At 40.7% G+C, this 18,503-nt stretch overlaps 1 protein-coding gene across 6 annotated transcripts in view; it reads right to left on the minus strand.

The window, feature by feature from the left end:
• The window catches only part of RUNX2 (runt-related transcription factor 2), a 229,870-nt gene that overhangs the window by 154,775 nt on the left and 56,592 nt on the right, over positions 1 to 18,503 (minus strand). For 3 of the 6 annotated variants that reach the window (XM_005860948.2, XM_005860944.2, XM_005860949.2), the window contains exon 4: positions 5,016 to 5,189. The exons of the other annotated variants lie outside the window; for them this stretch is intronic. In XM_005860948.2, coding sequence (XP_005861010.1) covers positions 5,016 to 5,189 — 174 coding nt within the window. The remainder of the gene's footprint in view (positions 1 to 5,015; positions 5,190 to 18,503) is intronic. 6 annotated transcript variants of the gene reach the window in all.

The following is an 18,503-nucleotide window of genomic DNA, read 5'->3' on the forward strand; positions in this document are numbered from 1 at the left end:
TCAAAAATATATAATCATTAAAATGATTAGATTGCATTTTAAAGTATAATTCAGATACTCCTAATGCATCCTTTTAATAGAAATATTGTCTCTAAGGATCCTAAGTAATATTCAATGGAGAGAAGGAAAAGAAATTAGTCCCTTAAGACGCATGTCACTTAGACTGTTAGCAACATGCCTGGCTTGTTGGATGAGGGTGACTGCCTGCCAAGAACCTGGAACTCACAGTCAAGTGTAACAGCTGATGAGGCCTTCAGCAAGCCATTTCTCAGAGAAACAATTTCTCCCGCCTGCAAAATATGTACTTTTCAGAATAAGGCTTTAATAAAAACTCCATGTAAAACCATGTTATTAATAGTAAAGAGCTGCATAAATGAAAGTTGTTAGGTACTGAAGTGGGAGGACACAGAGTCTAGATAGAGATACGTGTCAGCTTCCCAAGGGCGCATGGTGGTGAAGAACTATGTGGATCTGAAGTTAATTCCTGTTATTACCACTTACTAGAGGTAAGTGGAACCTTGGGCAAGTGTTTTAGCTTCTCTGAGCCTCAGTTTTCATCACAAAGCCACCCATCTCATAGAGCTGCTATGAGGTATGTCAGTTAACCCCATTAGAACAATGTCTGGCACAAGGCACACATTCAGTAAATGCTAGCTAATGGTAATTCAACCAAATAGGTACTAAAAAATATTAGGGCTACAATAATAATGAGTCACACTTCCTGAAGAAGTTAATGACCTGTTCATTCATTCAACACCAAACCAAAGTCACCAAGCAGAGGCACTATATGAGACACTGGAGATACAGAGATAAACAAAACATGGCGCTAGACTTTGTAAGTTCAAAGTCTGATGAAGGAGACAGACGTGTAAACAAATAACTGTCATCAACAGACAGTGGAATGGAAAACTGAGACTCAGCTCAGGTTGGAAGAGGCCTGGCAGAGGTGCCAGCATCTGATCTGAGTTTTGAAGAAAGAAAAGAAATGCTACCATCCTCAACAATCTCCTGGGCTACTGCAGTAGCTGTCCACATGATGGCCCTGCTTCTACCATTGTCCCCTAGTGATCTGTTCTTCACATAGCATCCAAAGAGGTTTTTTTAAAAAAAAAACAAAAAAAAACCATATAATATTCTCTTGCTTCACATCCTTCAATAGCACCCCACTGTGATCAGGACAACCCAAGCTCTCTATCAGGGGCTTAAAAGCTCTCTATAATCTGGCTCCTGCCTGCCTTTCTATATCATTCCCCTTGTTCTCTACTTCCTCCCTACATTGACCTTCCTGTCCCATGAACGCCACATTCATTCCTTCCCGAAAGCCTTTGCACGAGCTTCTCACTGCCTGAAGTGTGTGCTCACAGGTCTTCAAAGCTCTTCAAAGATCCCTTTCCCAACTTTCTAATCAAAATTAGCTTCTTCCCTTCCTAAACTGCTATTGCATTACCCTCGTTCATTTTCTCAAAGCATTCACCATAATCTAAAATTGTCTTGTGTGTACGCTTATTTGCCCATTTACTGACTATCTGACTAAAATGTAAGCTCCTGGTGAGCAGAAACTGTCTCTATCTTGTTCACTTGAATAACAGAATAGCAGAATGCTCAGCCCAAAGGTTAGATGACTGTCCCAATCCCCCAAACCCAACGGCCTGAGGCACCTCTCCTTTCAGGTGCAGTTCGCCCATGCAGACAGCACTGAGTTTGAAGCAGGGATTATCCTGAGCAATATCTCCTAGCACACTGTCCCTGCTCTACTGCTATAACCACATTCTGAACACAAAGAGGGAGACATTTGTGACAGACTAGGTGTTACCTAGCACCCAGAGACAGGCACCAGATGTCTGAAAGATTAAAAAAAGGTACAGAGGAAGCAACTTCCTCAGGAAGCTGTGAGGAGGCCCTGGGCCCTCAGGCAGAACATCAGCCGCTGAAGACCGCAGCAGAGTGACACCAGCAGACCAGCACCGTGAGGATGCCCACCCACCACACAGCTAGACCCGTGGCCCTAGAATTGCAAGAGGCACTGGAGAACACTAATATGAAACACTAAGTGCTTATGACTCAGATTATGGTTTCTAATTTCATTTTGCTCTTCTGGGAGTTTGACTTGCCCTTTATGTTGGCAAGTGCGAGAACTAGTGGTGACTATACCACCATGATCTTTATCTTCAGTTTTGGGGTAAGAGCTTGAGATATCAAGAGAGCCAAGCCATTGAGAGCGAACTGGGCCCTTTCTGTTACAAATGTCTTTATCCAAAGGATTACATGAACTAAAATGCAGGTGTGGCACATTACAAAGAAGTTACAAAATCCATTATAGGTAAGGCTCTTAGGTAGAACTTAAATTTAATCATGCAAGTATGTAGATCCCAAAGTAGAATGCTACCAAATGGTTTAACCCTGTAAGTGCTACATTGAAATGTGATTTTTCCCGTTATTGTTCATCACCAGGGAACAGTGACACCCTGGGATAGGAAATTAGAAAGAACAGTTAATGCTAACAAGGCATGATAGTCCAGCCCTTCTTGCACTGGTTGCTTCTCATCTAAACTTTTTTCCGTTCAATATTTAATGAGATGCTACCACTGCACTAGGCACAACAGAAAATAAATCCCTCTAATAAACCCCTCAAAGAATTTATAATCTAGCAGGGCAGAAGAAAGCAAATTCACAGAAGCTATGAAATAAGGCAATCTCAGCTTAGAGGCTGGATAGGCAGCCTTCTAGATGAAGTTCTGGGACTGAGGAAAATGACAGTGACCTAGAAGGTGGGTGGATGTTGACAGCACAGAGACCACCGTAGATAGGACAGCCTCAGTAAGAGGATACAGCGAGAAGACTGTGGACTCAAGAAACAACAATCTTATAGTCTGGGGCACAGAAAGTTGAAGTCTAATCTCTAGCCCTAGCTGATTTGGCTCAGTGGATACAGTGTTGGCCCACAGACTGAAGGATCCCAGGTTCAATTCCTGGCGAGGGCATGTACCTTGGTTGCAAGCTCAATCTCCAGCCAGGGTCAGGGTGCCTGCAGGAGGCAACCAATCGATGTGTCTCTCTCACATCAATGTTTCTCTCTCTCTGTCTGTCTCCCTCCCTCCCTTACACTCTCTCTAAAAATCAATGGAAAAATATCCTTGGTTGAGGATTAACAACAACAATAAAGTCTATACTCTAATTTTCTTCTTTTCCTCATATTACCTAAGACCCAATTCTCAATATGTGTGTGGTAGGCTCTAAATCATACTTATCCAATAAATTAAAAAATTAATCCAGAGAGAAAATAATGAAATCTATTCAATTTACTTTAAAGTGGCCGCTGCAATGGGTGTTCTTGGGCTTTTCTAATAATTTGGGCCATGGTACAACTCTTCATGGTAGAAATCTTTGGTTATGGGCAGATACTTGTATTGTCTCATTAACAATATGGGAGCATTTAAGGAGAGTGGGTAAGGGTGTGAATCTTCAAATTTGGAAAGTTGTTGGGCCCAACACTTTGTGGATGTTAAAAAAAATGAGGAAGACTTGTCTATAAATCAATTTTACTATGCTGCAACCCCCCACACACAGAGTCTAAGGATTACTATAAACACAAAAGGACAGGTATCATGAACCTTAATCAGTGATCCAAAATTCTCTACTTTAAATGCAGCAGCACCTGTAGCTATAAGCTTCAAATTCACATTGCTCTGGGGTGTGTCCTCTTGTTTCATGAAGTGTAAATTTCATCCCTGCATTTTTATCCAGGACACATGCTAGTGAACACATTAACTTTTTTATCCTGCATACTAACACTTGAGGTTTATGAGGTTAAGACATGGCTATTCTTCACAGCGTTCTAATGTTCTTCCCTGATGTGGATACCTGGTTCTCCCCAGTGTTCAGACATTTCATCCTTATAATTCTATATTGTTTTTAAAATAGATACTCAGGCATCCTCATATATTCAGACTAATATTCATATACCCACAGTAACATACTCTAAGTAAATATCCCAGGGGACATATACCTTATAGATACCTAATATATACTTAATATGAGCAGAAGAAAAGGGAAGAGAGGTCATTTAATTTATAAACAATTATGTTTATAGACCATTAAGCCACTCAAACCTAACCACGATAGACAAAAACCTAATCATTAAAAAATATCCATTGAGAGTTTATTGTATATTTTGTTTTGAGTTATTTTCCCCTCTATATTCTAGGCCACCTCTGTCAACAATAGCAATGAGATTACATGTAGACTTGCTTTCAGCTCTCAATACTTATGAGCTGCAAATGAAAGCTCTATGATGGTTGACATACTCCCTTGTCAGCAATGACCTAAAAGCAAGCAGAATAGTCCTACCATTAAGTGGGGCCGGGGCAAAAAAGGGTGGGTATCTTAATGCACTAACTGTGAATTAGTCTGTATGCAATGCTGATGCTAACTTTTAAGAATAAGGGTGAAGTAAGCAGCTTACTAGAATGTAAAAGAGAAATGTCGCTGGAGGAACCAGAGCTAAATGTGAATCAGAAGTAAATCCTGTGCCAATGAGCTGCTTGTTGACCTTGCCTTATAACCACCAATCAAGGCTTCCTGTTGGCCCTGGGCGATTTTCAAGAAAACTTAATGAAATACTTATACATCCAAGAAATTTAAGCCCAAACCTGAGACAGTAACTAATTTTCTAAGAGTGAGGGTGTGATGGTATCCCCTGCACCACGTGGACACAATACAGAAACTTGTAACAAACATTCTCCCAGAGATGACAGTCATTACCATTCCACCAGTGTGCAGACTGACACGGCTACAGCAGAAACTTCACCCACATTTCATCCCAAAGTTAGTAAAGACTGGAATCTGGTTGTTGTTGTTGTTTAATTTAAAAAACAAGGTCAGCGCCTTCAAGTTTGATTCTTGAATAGTAAGCCATTTCATCGCTCCAGGAGTTTTGAAGTGAACACATCTCATCTGTAGCCCCTCACCCCCAGCCTGCCAGAGTCTGCGCAAGTGAACCTATGAGTCTGTCTTACCTGTAATCTGACTCTGTCCTTGTGGATTAAAAGGACTTGGTGCAGAGTTCAGGGAGGGCCGTGGGTTCTGAGGCGGGACACCTACTCTCATACTGGGATGAGGAATGCGCCCTAAATCACTGAGGCGGTCAGAGAACAAACTAGGTTTAGAGTCATCAAGCTTCTGTCTGTGCCCTGGAAACAGCAAATCATAAAATAAAAGCATATTAATTAGCTGAACAATTGACCATGCTAAATAGATATGTGAACATACATACTGAGGGTTTAAGCCAAGGAATTATCAATACTGGTACTCATAATGGAGTGTCTTTATAAAGCCTTCCATTTCAAATTGCTTTATCAGCATCATCTAGTGGCAAGCATTGCTAGTTCTGTTCTGTAGTGGAGAGCGGAGGTCCCAGAGGGTGACTCAGAGTCAAGCATCAGAGTGAGGCCAGGACACTGGAGCTCACGAGGGACTCTCTGGGTACCTCTACTAGCCCTTCAGCGAGGATGGGGAAGGTGAACGTACTCTGGGGTGTGTCCTCTTGTTTCATGAAGGACAAGACCTCCCTGAAATTCAGAGAGGCTGTGCCCTGACAGCTACTACCCCAAAGTTGGGGCAGAAACAGAGACACACACATTTGTCAAAGGGAAATTTCCATGATGACTATAGTAACTTTTTCTTTTTTCTGTTACAATTAATATCTTACTGAGACTTCTTTCTGAAAAATCAAAACTCAATCCTAGAACCCCTTTAAGGGGAAAAAATAGAAATATAAATAAGGAAACTCAAACTCTCAAGAGGAACCTGGATACTTTGTGAGATGTCAAAGCCTGAAAGCATGTAACGACTTGTGTTAAATCACAGCTTTTTTAAATTTTAGATCTAGAACTGTGGCTTTGTAAAAGATCGAAAAAATATCTTTTGGGTTACCATGTGAATGTGATAATCCATTATTTAAAAAATAAAAAATTTTGTCTCTCTTCTAGTTTATTCAAGTCTAAAATCCAAGGAAATCCTAAAATATTGGAAATATACAAATTAAAAGATAACTAAGTTTCTAAGACTTCTTTAAAAAGACATCAAATCATACTTAGTAAAGAGTACAGTACTGTCTCGCTGCCACATTAGTAAAGTGTAGACCTGTACAGTGATGCTGTGGTGAACAAGTACAATAATGCCTAATACATAAACAGAAATATACTGTGGATTCTTCTTTCCATATACCAGTGAGGCCCTAGCATGTTGCCCCAACATTTTAGTAAAATGTTAAGTAATTGAAGCTGATTTAAAGAGCCGTTAAGAAGACTGGAATAAGTCTTTCCCCTTTGATTAAGGGAATGAAGTTTAATATCCATAAAAGAAAAGAAAAAAAACCTTGAAGGAGGATTATTAAGGACCTTCAAGAACAGGAAGGTATATTCTATGGGCAGCAAGAACAACTCATCTTCCACTGAGTACAGGACAAGAGGACTGTATCAGGATAGGGTTAAGTTGAACATTAGAATTTCCCAACTATAAGCTGTCTTCATAAGACAAATTCCTTATTTTATTTGCCCCAAAATGTATTTTCCTGTCTCCTTTTTCATTGCCTACCCAGCCCAAAGAAAACAGACAGGAAGCCAAGGCTTGGTAATATGAGTGTAGCTGTCTCCCCAGCCAAACATGTTCCAACGAGACCCATTAACTGAAATGCACCCACCACCCTATTTCCTGCCAGTGCAAGTTTGGGGCATCTGCTATAACAGAGGGACTAAGACTAGGAGAAAAATGATCAGAAAAATACTAGGGAAACTACCCTTTGGGTTACCATGTGAATGTGAGACTTCACATTGTTTGTTGATGGCTGTTTTCCCCACCAGTTATGACTTTTTATCCAGCTTACAAATAGATTTTAGAACTCTGACGAGCTTTTAGAGATTAAACAGCTCCTAGACCCCAGCAAGTAAGGTATTCATAGATGAAGTGACTGGGCCCTACAGAGGGAAAACAACTACCCTATGGTCCTCAGATACTGACTAGCGAGGCCTGAACTAGGGTATGGTTCTTGTCTTGGTTGACTAAGTTTTCCACTCATCACGTGGCTCTACCAATGTTGGCATTCTAGTTTTTTTTCTTCCCTTCCTCTTCCAGCGGCTGTGGAGGACTGAAAAATATCCAGATCTGCAGAGTGAGACACCTAAGAACTAAGCCCTGTGAAGTGTCAAGGCTGGTTTTCAAAGCAAGTAGAAGCAGCAGCAAGGATTCAATTACAAAGTTAATAGCGCACCCATTACCCTAAACAAACTTCCATCAATACATCTTGCTGTTTCTAACTAGCTTCACGATTAGGGAATTATATAGGACTTGTCACAGTTAAATCTGTGGATTCTGTTCCTTGCACGCATACAAAAAAGTATTGGTGTGGTGTTGATACAGCTGTAAACATTAACAAGAAAGCTTATGGAATTGTCCCTGGAAGTTATTTTTTTTAATAGGCCATATTTTTGGAATGGCAGATTCCCTGAGGGCTAAGGGGAGGGCTACATGATCTTGCATGGCTCCTTTATACAGTGGGACTTTATGTGGGCCATGGGTCACAAGAAAATTTAATAAGCTTTGCCTCTGCTTTCTACAGCCTTTTCATTGGGTTTTCATGGAGACTGCATGAGATTTGAGCTCAGTATATGGATGTGTGAGCACACTTTTATTTTCTCTTAGCCTAGTGCTTCAGGGGAGTAATTGGAAGTCATAGACAAAAATAAAGGACTTGAGAAGCACTTACAAGTGTGAAAAATTTAAGAGCAGGTGAAATTTTAAAAGCCTCAATGACCTTTTGGAAATTATCTTTTTTTAAAAATATATTTTATTGATTTTTTACAGAGAGGAAGAGAGAGGAATAGAGAGATAGAAACATCGATGAGAGAGAAACATCGATCAGCCGCCTCCTGCACACTCCCCACTGGGGATGTGCCCGCAACCAAGGTACATGCCCTTGACCGGAATCGAACCTGGGACCCTTCAGTCCGCAGGCCGACCCTCTACCCACTGAGCCAAACCGGTTAGGGCTGGAAATTATCTTTGAAGGCGAGCTACCAAGTATCTACAGACACCCTAGAGTGGTGGTTCTCAACCTGTGGGTCACGATCCCTTTGGCGGTCGAACGACCCTTTCACAGGGGTCGCCTAAGACCATCCTGCATATCAGATATTTACATGACGATTCATAACAGTAGCAAAATTACAGTTATGAAATAGCAACGAAAATACTTTTATGGTTGGGTCACAACATGAGGGACTGTATTTAAAGGGCCAGAAGGTTGAGAACCACTGCCCTAGAGTAACTCAGGGGCCATCTATCTGTGGCTGCATATATACAGAAAACACACGTTTTCCCTTGTATACATTTGCTCCTGCACAGCCACCACAACCACAACAAATTCTTACAGTACAATGAAGAACAAAAGCTGAACAGATCCTCTGTTTCTCAAGCGTGACAAATACCCACCAGCACTACACCACATCAGGGTAACACTGGAATGATTGGCTGAGAGAAGATGTACTTAAACCCTCAGCACCCAAGCAATGCCCTCAGAAATGGAGGGCACGGAAGACAGAGGGCACACTGGCTGTAATCAGGGACAGGTGCTCTGCCATGGTGTAAGGAGAACTTAATCTCAACCACATAGCCAAAGGCTGGATCTGATAAAGGTATAAAGAATGGGAAACTCTTTAAGACTATTTAAAAGCTCGGTCCTAGACCCTCTTTTATGGGATCCTCTCTACTTTCTTCTTTGAGCAGTGGCTCTTCCACCCTAACTGGATAAGAAAACCCTAGGGAGCTTTGAAAATATGAGTGTCCAGGCCCCATATCAGCTCAATTAAATCAGAATCTCTGGGAGTGAGTCCAATGGCCAGCTGAGGTAGAGAACCATTGCCCACTGTGATCTGAGTCCCATGCCCTCAATGTACCTATTCACGCCAATGACTCCCCATTTCTGGGGTGAGCCCTGACCTCGGCCCCAAGTTCCAAGTTTATGTATCTCACTGCCTACTTGACTTTTCCCTGTGATGTCTCAAAGGTATCTTAAATACAGTATATTTAAGATAAAATTATTTATTCTCCTATCCCAAAAAAACCTCAGTTCCTCCCTAAAAGTCCCCCCATCTCAATAAAAGTGGCACCAGCCATTCATCAATTATCCCTCACTCCCACATTCAATCCATTACCGAACCTTGTCATTTCCATCTTGAGAGCATTTCTCAAACCTCTCATTTCCAACGGTACCACCCTAGTCCAGGAACCCATTATCTCTCTCTGGTCATCCGACACTGTCTCCTTTTCCTCTCTTATCCTTATGAGAACCTTCCCATATTCCTGAAATGCTCTCCCTGGATTCTTTGTACAATCTTCTCCTTCTCATCCCTTAGGCCTTATGGTGAACACCACCTCCTCTGAGAGGTCTCGCCTGCCTACTACACCCAGAGTATGTTTCCTCCCTCTCAAACACACCCTCTCTTTATTTCCTTTATAATTAGCTTGTGTATTTATTTGTCTCCCCTGCATGACTGTAAGTCCATGAGAATGAGTGCTCTGTCTTGTTTACCGCTGTATCCTCCAACAGTTCAGTGCCTGCACATACAGCAGGTACTCAATATTTATGTAATAAATGGATGAATAAATATTTTCTTCTTTTAGATGAATGTCTTGGTTAAGAGAAAATATTTTGGCCCAGAATATCATATTACAATATTATCTTTCCCCAAAAAACACTCTTCTCATTTGGCAATCTAGTGGGTCCAGTGAGCAAAGCGATTCTTTAGAGAGCGGCCTATATTAGTGCTTCCTACGAAATTTCCCTGAAAGACATTCAAGTGAAAGCTTACTTGTGTTCTTTCTGAAAAAGTCCCATTTGCCCTCTCAATAATTCTTAAGCATTGTTGCAAGTCATTTTGAACCAGAGGGATAAAAAAAGACAACAGAAATAATTTAGACTCTAAATCTCAGAGCAGTGAACTTCTTTTATGGATGAGGACCCTGAGTCCCTGAGAGGGGAAGTGACTTATCCAAAGTCACATAGTTAATGGCAGGATGAGAACTCAGGTTTTCTGGTTGTTGGTCTAGCCCTCTTCCCTCCCATTGCCAACAAGCTTATTTTAGATTCTAACAGTGAAGTCTCAGTCATTCAGGGGAAAGCATGATCACAAGTGAATTTAAAATGGAAAAAAAGTTTTCAGAACAAATGTTCCTCAAAAAAGTTGAGTGTGTTTGACTGAATGTGACTTTTGTTGCAACAAATTCAGGGGCATAAGAAGAAAGCATGATCAAAAAGGTCACAGCATTCACATATCCTTAGAGCAAAGACCTATGAGGGACTGCTAAGCCAGGAAGCAAAAGTCCATCTAATCGTCCCATTGCTCCCCACCCAGCTCTTTAGTCCAAGGGCAACTACCTCACAGTGTAAGTGAGTAATACTGCCATTAGAACGTCCACGTAAAAATATCACACACCTGAAACTGGTACATGAAAACTGTGATATGTGAACTATGAAAATACACTTGCTGCTGAATGTGACCCATTTTGCCCATTTTTTGTAAAAATTGATTGAGAACAACTTCACAACTTTGGGGACCTAGGTAGGTCTCCAGCCAAAACCTCACAATCTCACTCCCTATGCACTATATTCACATCAGGATGCACTACACCAGTCACGGCACTCCTCCTGACAGATGCCCAAAGGCACATGCAAACCAGTGAACCCCTTCCTTCCTTCCTTCCTTCCTTCCTTCTTTCCTTCCTTCTTTCCTTCCTTCTTTCCTTCCTTCTTTCCTTCCTTCTTTCCTTCCTTCTTTCCTTCCTTCTTTCCTTCCTTCTTTCCTTCCTTCTTTCCTTCCTTCTTTCCTTCCTTCTTTCCTTCCTTCTTTCCTTCCTTCTTTCCTTCCTTCTTTCCTTCCTTCTTTCCTTCCTTCTTTCCTTCCTTCTTTCCTTCCTTCTTTCCTTCCTTCTTTCCTTCCTTCTTTCCTTCCTTCTTTCCTTCCTTCTTTCCTTCCTTCTTTCCTTCCTTCTTTCCTTCCTTCTTTCCTTCCTTCTTTCCTTCCTTCTTTCCTTCCTTCCTTCCTTCTTTCCTTCCTTTCTTTCTTTCTTTCTTTCTTCTTTTTTTTTTTTTGCCAGTGTCGGGTTTTCTTCTTTTGACTAAATATATTGGGGTGACACTGGTCAGTTGGGTCATATAAGTTTCAAGTGTACATTTCTATGATCCATGATCTGTATATTTCATTGCGTCCCCACCCCCCAAAGTCAAATCATCTTCCGTCACCATATATTTGGCCCCCTTTACCCTTTGCTAACTCTCCACCCCCTTCAACCACCATCTTGTCTGTGTCGATGAGTTTCAGTTTTACATCCACATATGAGTGCACCTTTCAAAAATAAGGCACTTTTTATGCAGATTTGAAAAGACCCTCTACCACTAAACCTCATCAGGGTAAGGTTCATGGCCAGTCCACCCAAATGTGGCACAGCAAGGTCACTCTGTTAATCACTAGGGCATGATGTTTAGCAGCTGATCTTTTTACAGAAGCATTTTAAATGAATTTAAACACATGTTTTTACTAGGCCCCTACTTATATCCTGGGTATCATGAAGACACATTTTTAAAAATAAAAAGTGAAAAGGCAGATCTGCAATCGAGCATCAATCAGGAATCAGTACACGCCCATACACAGGTCAGCTGATCCAGCTAGTGTACCGAGCATCTACCACATGCAGGGCTCACTAGGCATTGTAAGGAGGAGGGGAAAGAAAATATATGATAATGTCCTTATCCTCAAGCAGCTCACAATCTAGTAGGGAAGAAAGGCAAGCAATTAAGTATAACTAAAAAAGACTATCGTGAGTACAAACACTAAACTGCTATGGTTTGGTGATCAACTGAGTAAATATGACTACTTCAAAATATTAAGGAAGTGGCGCTTTGGTGATTATGTAAAAAAATATGCCCTTTTTAAAGAAATATATTGTATTGATTTTTTACAGAGAGGAAGGGAGAGGGATAGAGTTAGAAACATCGATGAGAGAGAAACATCAATCAGCTGCCTCCTGCACACCCCCCAATGGGGATGTGCCCGCAACCAAGGTACATGCCCTTTGACCAGAATCGAACCTGGGACCCTTCAGTCTGCAGAAATATGCCCTTATTTTTTAGAAGGGCTGATATGCTTAGGGTTACGTGTCATGATGTCCAGCATTTGCTTTAAAATATTTCTGCATAATAACCTATACAGCAAATACGGCAAAATGTTATTAATTATAAAATAAGGTTAGCATATGGAGTTTTATTAAATATAATCTCTTAATGTATGTTTGAAATTTTTATCACAAAAAAATTTAAAATTAATAAAGTGCTATCTATAGGGAGCAACTGATGCCAACTAAAAGAGGAGACCTTCACTAATGAGATCACCATGTCTTTGGAGATTGAGTAGCATTTTGATAAGCAGAGAAGGAAGGAGAAAAGCTAGCTAGAGGACAAGTGACAGAAACATGATAATAAATATCTTGTGAGCCAAGATAGTGCTAAACATATACATGACATTAATCTAAACAGAGGCATGCTATTCTTTTTATTTGGTTTTGTTTATTCACTTACTTTGGGGTTTTTTAGATTCCACATATAAGTGAAGTCATATGGTATTTATCTTTCTCTGTCTGAATTAATTCACTTAGCACAATACTTTCCAGTCCACCCAGGTTGTTACAAATGGCAAGATTTTATTCTTTATTACTGCTGAGCAATATTCCATTTTATGTATCTCACCTCTTCTTTATCCGTTCATCCACTGATGAATATCTAGGTTAATTACATATCTTGGCTATTGTAAATAATGCTGTAGTGAATACAGAAGTGCATATAACTTCTCCAATTAGTCTTTTTGTTTTCTTCAGATAAATACCCAGAAGTGGAAATGCTGTATCATATGGCAGCTCTATGTTTAATTTTTTGAGGACTCTCCATACCATTTTTCATAGTGGCTGCATAAATTTACTAATTAATCTAAAGAGATTCTCAAATCAGTTGATACTTTTAGTTTTACAACTGAATTAATTCTTTTAAATTATGCAATATATATGGGAAAAGTGCTTTTAAGGCAGATCTTTTTATTCCCAGGCCAATAACACTCTGCTTTGGCAACCCATGCGCTCCTCTGCCATGAATCCGGGCTTCCCTGGAGGAGAGAGGTGACCAGGGAGACATTAGCTAATTTTGCTGTCAGCAAGTATGTGATAAAATGAAATCTGGTCCAATACTCTGGGGCTAAGCCACAGGATATAACCATTTAAGAATGTTGTGACAATAATCCTTGGAGTAAAAAGGAAGAGAGGAAAGGGCCTGCATCCGAATTACCATTTTTCAGAGTAAATTGGTAATACAGAAACAGAGCTGCTTATTCCATAGGAGTTCAGGGGTGGGGGAGATGACGCCTTCATTTCTAATCTCTCTACCCTGAAAGTGGTACATAAAGGAGAGTTTGCAGGAAGGGATGAGGGACTAGGTTGACTAATTTTAAAGCTGCAATTCAATTCCTAATGAAATGACTTGGATTCTACTACAAAGGAGGAACCTTAGAATATCTTAGAGAGTTCAGTTTCAATGGGTTGCAGCAAAAGCAATATGACAAAGAAGATTACAGGCTCGAGCTCTTAGGGAAGCCATACAAACCTTGGACCCAAATAACTCATAACTACGGAGGCGCTAGATTAAAAACCTTGATTTTCTGCATCCCTACATATGTGTGAGGATGGAAATACTACTGACAAAAGTGAAACTCTTCTCTGGTTACATTTGGATGATACATTTTACTGGGGGTTTGTAAAAATCTAAAAACCCAAGACCTACTCTCTTGTAAAGCCTGTACTATTTAGTTAAGCCTTTTTGCCTCTCCCTGACACACCCATACTCTCCACTACAAACAGTCTCATCAGCTTCCCCTCTAATTTCCTTTTTTCCATTAATATCACCATTTTTTAAAATATATATTTTTTATTGATTTTTTACAGAGAGGAAAGGAGAGGGATAGAGAGTTAGAAACACCAATGAGAGAGAAACATCGATCAGCTGCCTCCTGCACACCTCCTACTGGGGATGTGCCTGCAACCAAGGTACATGCCCTTGACCGGAATCGAACCTGGGACCTTTCAGTCCATAGGCTGACGCTCTATCCACTGAGCCAAACCGGTTAGGGCTCAATATCACCATTTTCTAGTCTCCCAGGCTCAAAACCCAGCTCAGGTGTACCTTTTCCACTTCCCTTTCCTAGAGCCCATCACCCAGCGAAGCCAATTCCTAAAGTTTCTACAAGGACAGGCCCCTGCTTTCCACTCCCACTAGAACCACTCCTAACCTCTCACTGTGGCTAATACACCGGAGTAGCAGCCTCGTATATTTGAAAGGGCACGGAAAGGATTTAATGGGACCCTCTGAACCTAACAAAAATGAAGGGTTAGTTTCCATACTTTTTAAAATCCTTTCAGTTCCTAAATCCTAACATTAATGTAACTTATCTTCTCAAAATCTATCAATTATGTTGCACTGTCTATTGAATGAAACAGCCCCCCGGAGCCTAGCAAACAAGGGCCTGGAAAATATGGTCTCAATTGAACCCTGTCACTCTCATTTCCAATGGCTACAACTACATATATTGCTCCCATGTTCTACTCACACTGGACTATCTAGAGTTCTTCAGAGCCCAAGCCGTCTTCTCTACACAGACTGCCCTCTCCCCACCACCTCCATTTGGCCAAACCCCTTCCCAGACTCAACTGAGTCATCACATTGTTCTGGTCTTCCCTGTCCCTAGGGCCTCAGTGATCCCTCTGGTTTCTATCTCAGCGAGCTGAGAGCAGCTACAACTGTTTTTTGTCTACTACATGTGGTTCTACTTAAGTATAGTACGCGTTCAGTAAGCATTAACTTACTATGAATTGAAATTTTCTATAAAATTTCAAACCCTAATATCTTAGATTCTCCTGGACTTGACTATGAACCTCTTGAGGATGGGTGTCATGTCTTAAGTCTAGCACATAACTTAGAGCCTAGGTAATGGGAAGGCAGACAACACATGCTTGTTGAATTGACAAATAAGAACATTGTTCAATTTAACATTATCTCTCCTTTTGTGCAGTAAAAGACAGAGAGGAAGGGGGGGAAAGGCTGGTTATTGGGAAACATTTCCCACAGTAAAATTGATGAGTCTATAATCTTTGCTGGGAAAGGCTGCTGAGTCATCTTTTTTCCTAAGAGTATTCTGTCTGGTTCAGGTCAAAACTATTTCTGGACTAAAATACTGAGCTAGACTAAGAAACTATCTTCATGTTTGAGGCCTCTGGCTCCTCTGAGCCACTGGAAATTAGCAACCATGCAATATGACGTGTGCATGGGGCCCCAGAGCTCACACAGGACAGCCTGTGAGAGGAGACAGCCCTAGAGCAATGTTAGTGTGTGGCTCAGACAGAGGACCACAGATCATAAACAAACCTCCTTCCAGGAGATTCTTCTCCGATGGCATTTCAAAAATGAACTAACAGAGCTTCTCACTAAAGGCCCTTCTTAATATATATAAACCAATTTCAAGGGAAAAAAATCATAATCACTCCCACATATCTTCAAGAGCCCCTTTCAGGCCTTGAACACAGTCGGGCATGTAGAATGCAAAGCTTAACAAGGAAGAAGAGAGGAAGAACCATTTCACCCAAGAGAGGTCTGAAGCCTCCCAGTCTCCCGGGTAAAAACATAATTATGGAAAGAAAAACATAATCTACTCAAGAGACATAATTACATAGTTAAGCCATAGACTCCATAGAAATATTCTAGGAACTCCAGTTCATAGAAAAGAAATGGTAAAAGCTGAATTTGCTTTCTTTTAATAATAAAAGGCGCCAGCTTAGATCATTGAGTAAAAAGTTCACTCTCCCAAACTCATAGTCATTTTTAAGATACAATTAGATGCATGAGAGAGACCATTGAAAGGACAGCCTCTTTCGCAATTTAGGCTTCTAAAGGTTAAAGAATTCAAGATCTTTCAATAAATATACAAATGATAGAACTGGAAAATTTTAATTTGCATGTACATAAATGCAAGTTCCTTTATAACTTTTAGATGTTAGGCTGTGGCAAATCACCACAATCAAGCAAACCAAGTATCTGGAAGAAAGGACGGGGCTATCAGGCTATGCCTGAATCATCACACATCAGGGGAGAACTTCTACTAAACATATCTTAGAATATAATTCTTTTTTTCTTGAAATAATGGACTTTAAAAAAAAGCTTGAGACATCTGAAGAAAACACAACTCATGGGAGGTATGAAGAAAAACAGGATTAAAATTTTTAAAGAAAGACCAGATGAAAGCATAATGGAAATATACCAGAGGAGATGTAACACATTTTGCAGACAGGGGGAAAAAGCGCTACCAGGGCCTTGGCTGACTTCACTGTAGGTCCTCTCCCAGGTCCTAACACAGCACTAATCTACTCTGTCTCTTTACCTCCAAATCCTCTGGCACTTTCTTACTAGTTCCAGTCGTGCTGCCCTTGACTTTTCCTGCCTGTTGTTTCCAAGGGACACTTCTTTCCCTTTTTCCTCCCATTCAAAGTAAAATTATATGAATTAGAATTTTTCAGTTGGAAGGGAAGATGGATTGCACCAGACCATGTTCCTCATTTTAGAAAAGTAACTGATGCCCAGAAAAACATCTGGTTTAAAATCATGGAAGTAGGCAGCGACACTGAAAGCCAGTCCCTTGACCTCCCTCGGCCCTCTTTCTCGTGTACCAGGCTACCAGACCAGCGAAGGAGAAAAAAAATGTGGAGGAAAAGAGACCTAGAAAGGACAGAAGAAGAAAAAGCAGAGAGGCCTAATTCTGAGGTTTGATTACATTATAGCTGACAATTCTGCCTCCATTTTTATCACAATGCATCTTGGTCTCCTTTATCTATAACCCAACATCCACAACCATCTTGGGCCATCTGAATCTCCATCTTCAGTTTCTGGGAAATGAACAAAGATCTCTTTCTCTGTATCTACATTTTACTCCCAAAACTTAGTAACACTTGAGTGTTTTAGTTTTGGAAACGTTTCCTTTGCCTTCTTTATTCTGATATATTCACGCACACCACAGTGTTGTGTTACTAGCATTTATAGAGACCCCACTGAGAGATGTAAAGATTCTTTAATGGTCACGTTTTGAGCAATGGAAATGGTAGTTTCCACGGTTGAACAAAAAGCATCACTGTTTATTTGCCAATAATCCAGCCAAACACGGATGGCATTATTCTTCAAAGAGTCCAGTGACAACGAGCCTACACGCTGTCACGCAATTCCTGGATCCTGGCTGCATCTCCTTCCCATGTGATCTTCTCTGTTGCTCTGTTATCGTGGCTTTGTGCATATGTTATATGACTCTGTGTGTGTGTGTGTGTGTGTGTGTGTTAGGCAGAGAAAAAAAACACTACACAGCGGTGATTAAACTGTGCAAAGGACTCCTCTCTTGACATTTGCTGCTACAGCAGCAGCACATCATTTTCAATTTGCCCATTTCTGTAACAGGAAGAAAATGTTAAAAAGTAATAACCAGAAAAAAGTCAGCCAGCTCCCGCAGCCTGGTCTTGCTGTGCTGAATGGCAGTGACGATCATACAGGAAGAAAAAAAAAGAAAAAGACAGAAGGAAAAAAGGGGGGGGAAATTTCTTGCTTAAACTGGACCTCGTCCAGCTGGCAAGAAGAGGTGGTTTTCTTAACGCTTGCGAAACCTGATTACTTTCTTAAAGGAATGAAGAAGAAGGAGAGGTAAACACAGCCATTAAAACAGATTTAAGGTGCTTAGTTCTAATCTAGTCTAAGGCCTCTCCAATTGTCTGCCTCTCTGCAGTTCTCTGCTTGCTAGACAGTATCAGGGCGCCTGTCAGTGTCACTGTGCAGGGAACGCTGTCAGCTGAGCTGTGGTTACCCTTTCGGGTCAGGCATGGAAGGAACAGCAGCTTAAGCAATAATGGATGGATGTCTGTTCGGCGCTGTGTCTGTCAGAAGTCTGTTTTCCGACATTAAAGGGCTATTGTGTTTATATCTACACAACAGGTCTTAAACAGATTGTTTAAACATGATTAAACAGGAGATGTCTTTGAAATAACCCTCTTAATAAAATTCAGATGGGTAAGGAACTGAAAAATGCCGTCAACAGTATATTTTTTTAAAAAAGATCATTTCACTCCAAGCTGCAACGGTAATATGATATAAACTCCAAAATAAAACAGTTTACAAGTTAAACTCAAAGGATTCCTTCATATTTCAGCACCCTTTTCTGATGGAATAGCATTTATCCACCTATCCATCCACACTCCCTAATGCTGTTGCACAATTTACTATAGTCTTGATAGACAGATAATTGCTTTATTCAGCCATGTGTTATGAAGGGAGTCTATTGTGTTAATCCCGGGATTCTTATCTTCTGTGAACTCTGAATAAGGAATTG

Source organism: Myotis brandtii, unplaced genomic scaffold (assembly GCF_000412655.1).
Source record: "Myotis brandtii unplaced genomic scaffold, ASM41265v1 scaffold143, whole genome shotgun sequence".
NCBI lineage: Eukaryota > Metazoa > Chordata > Mammalia > Chiroptera > Vespertilionidae > Myotis > Myotis brandtii.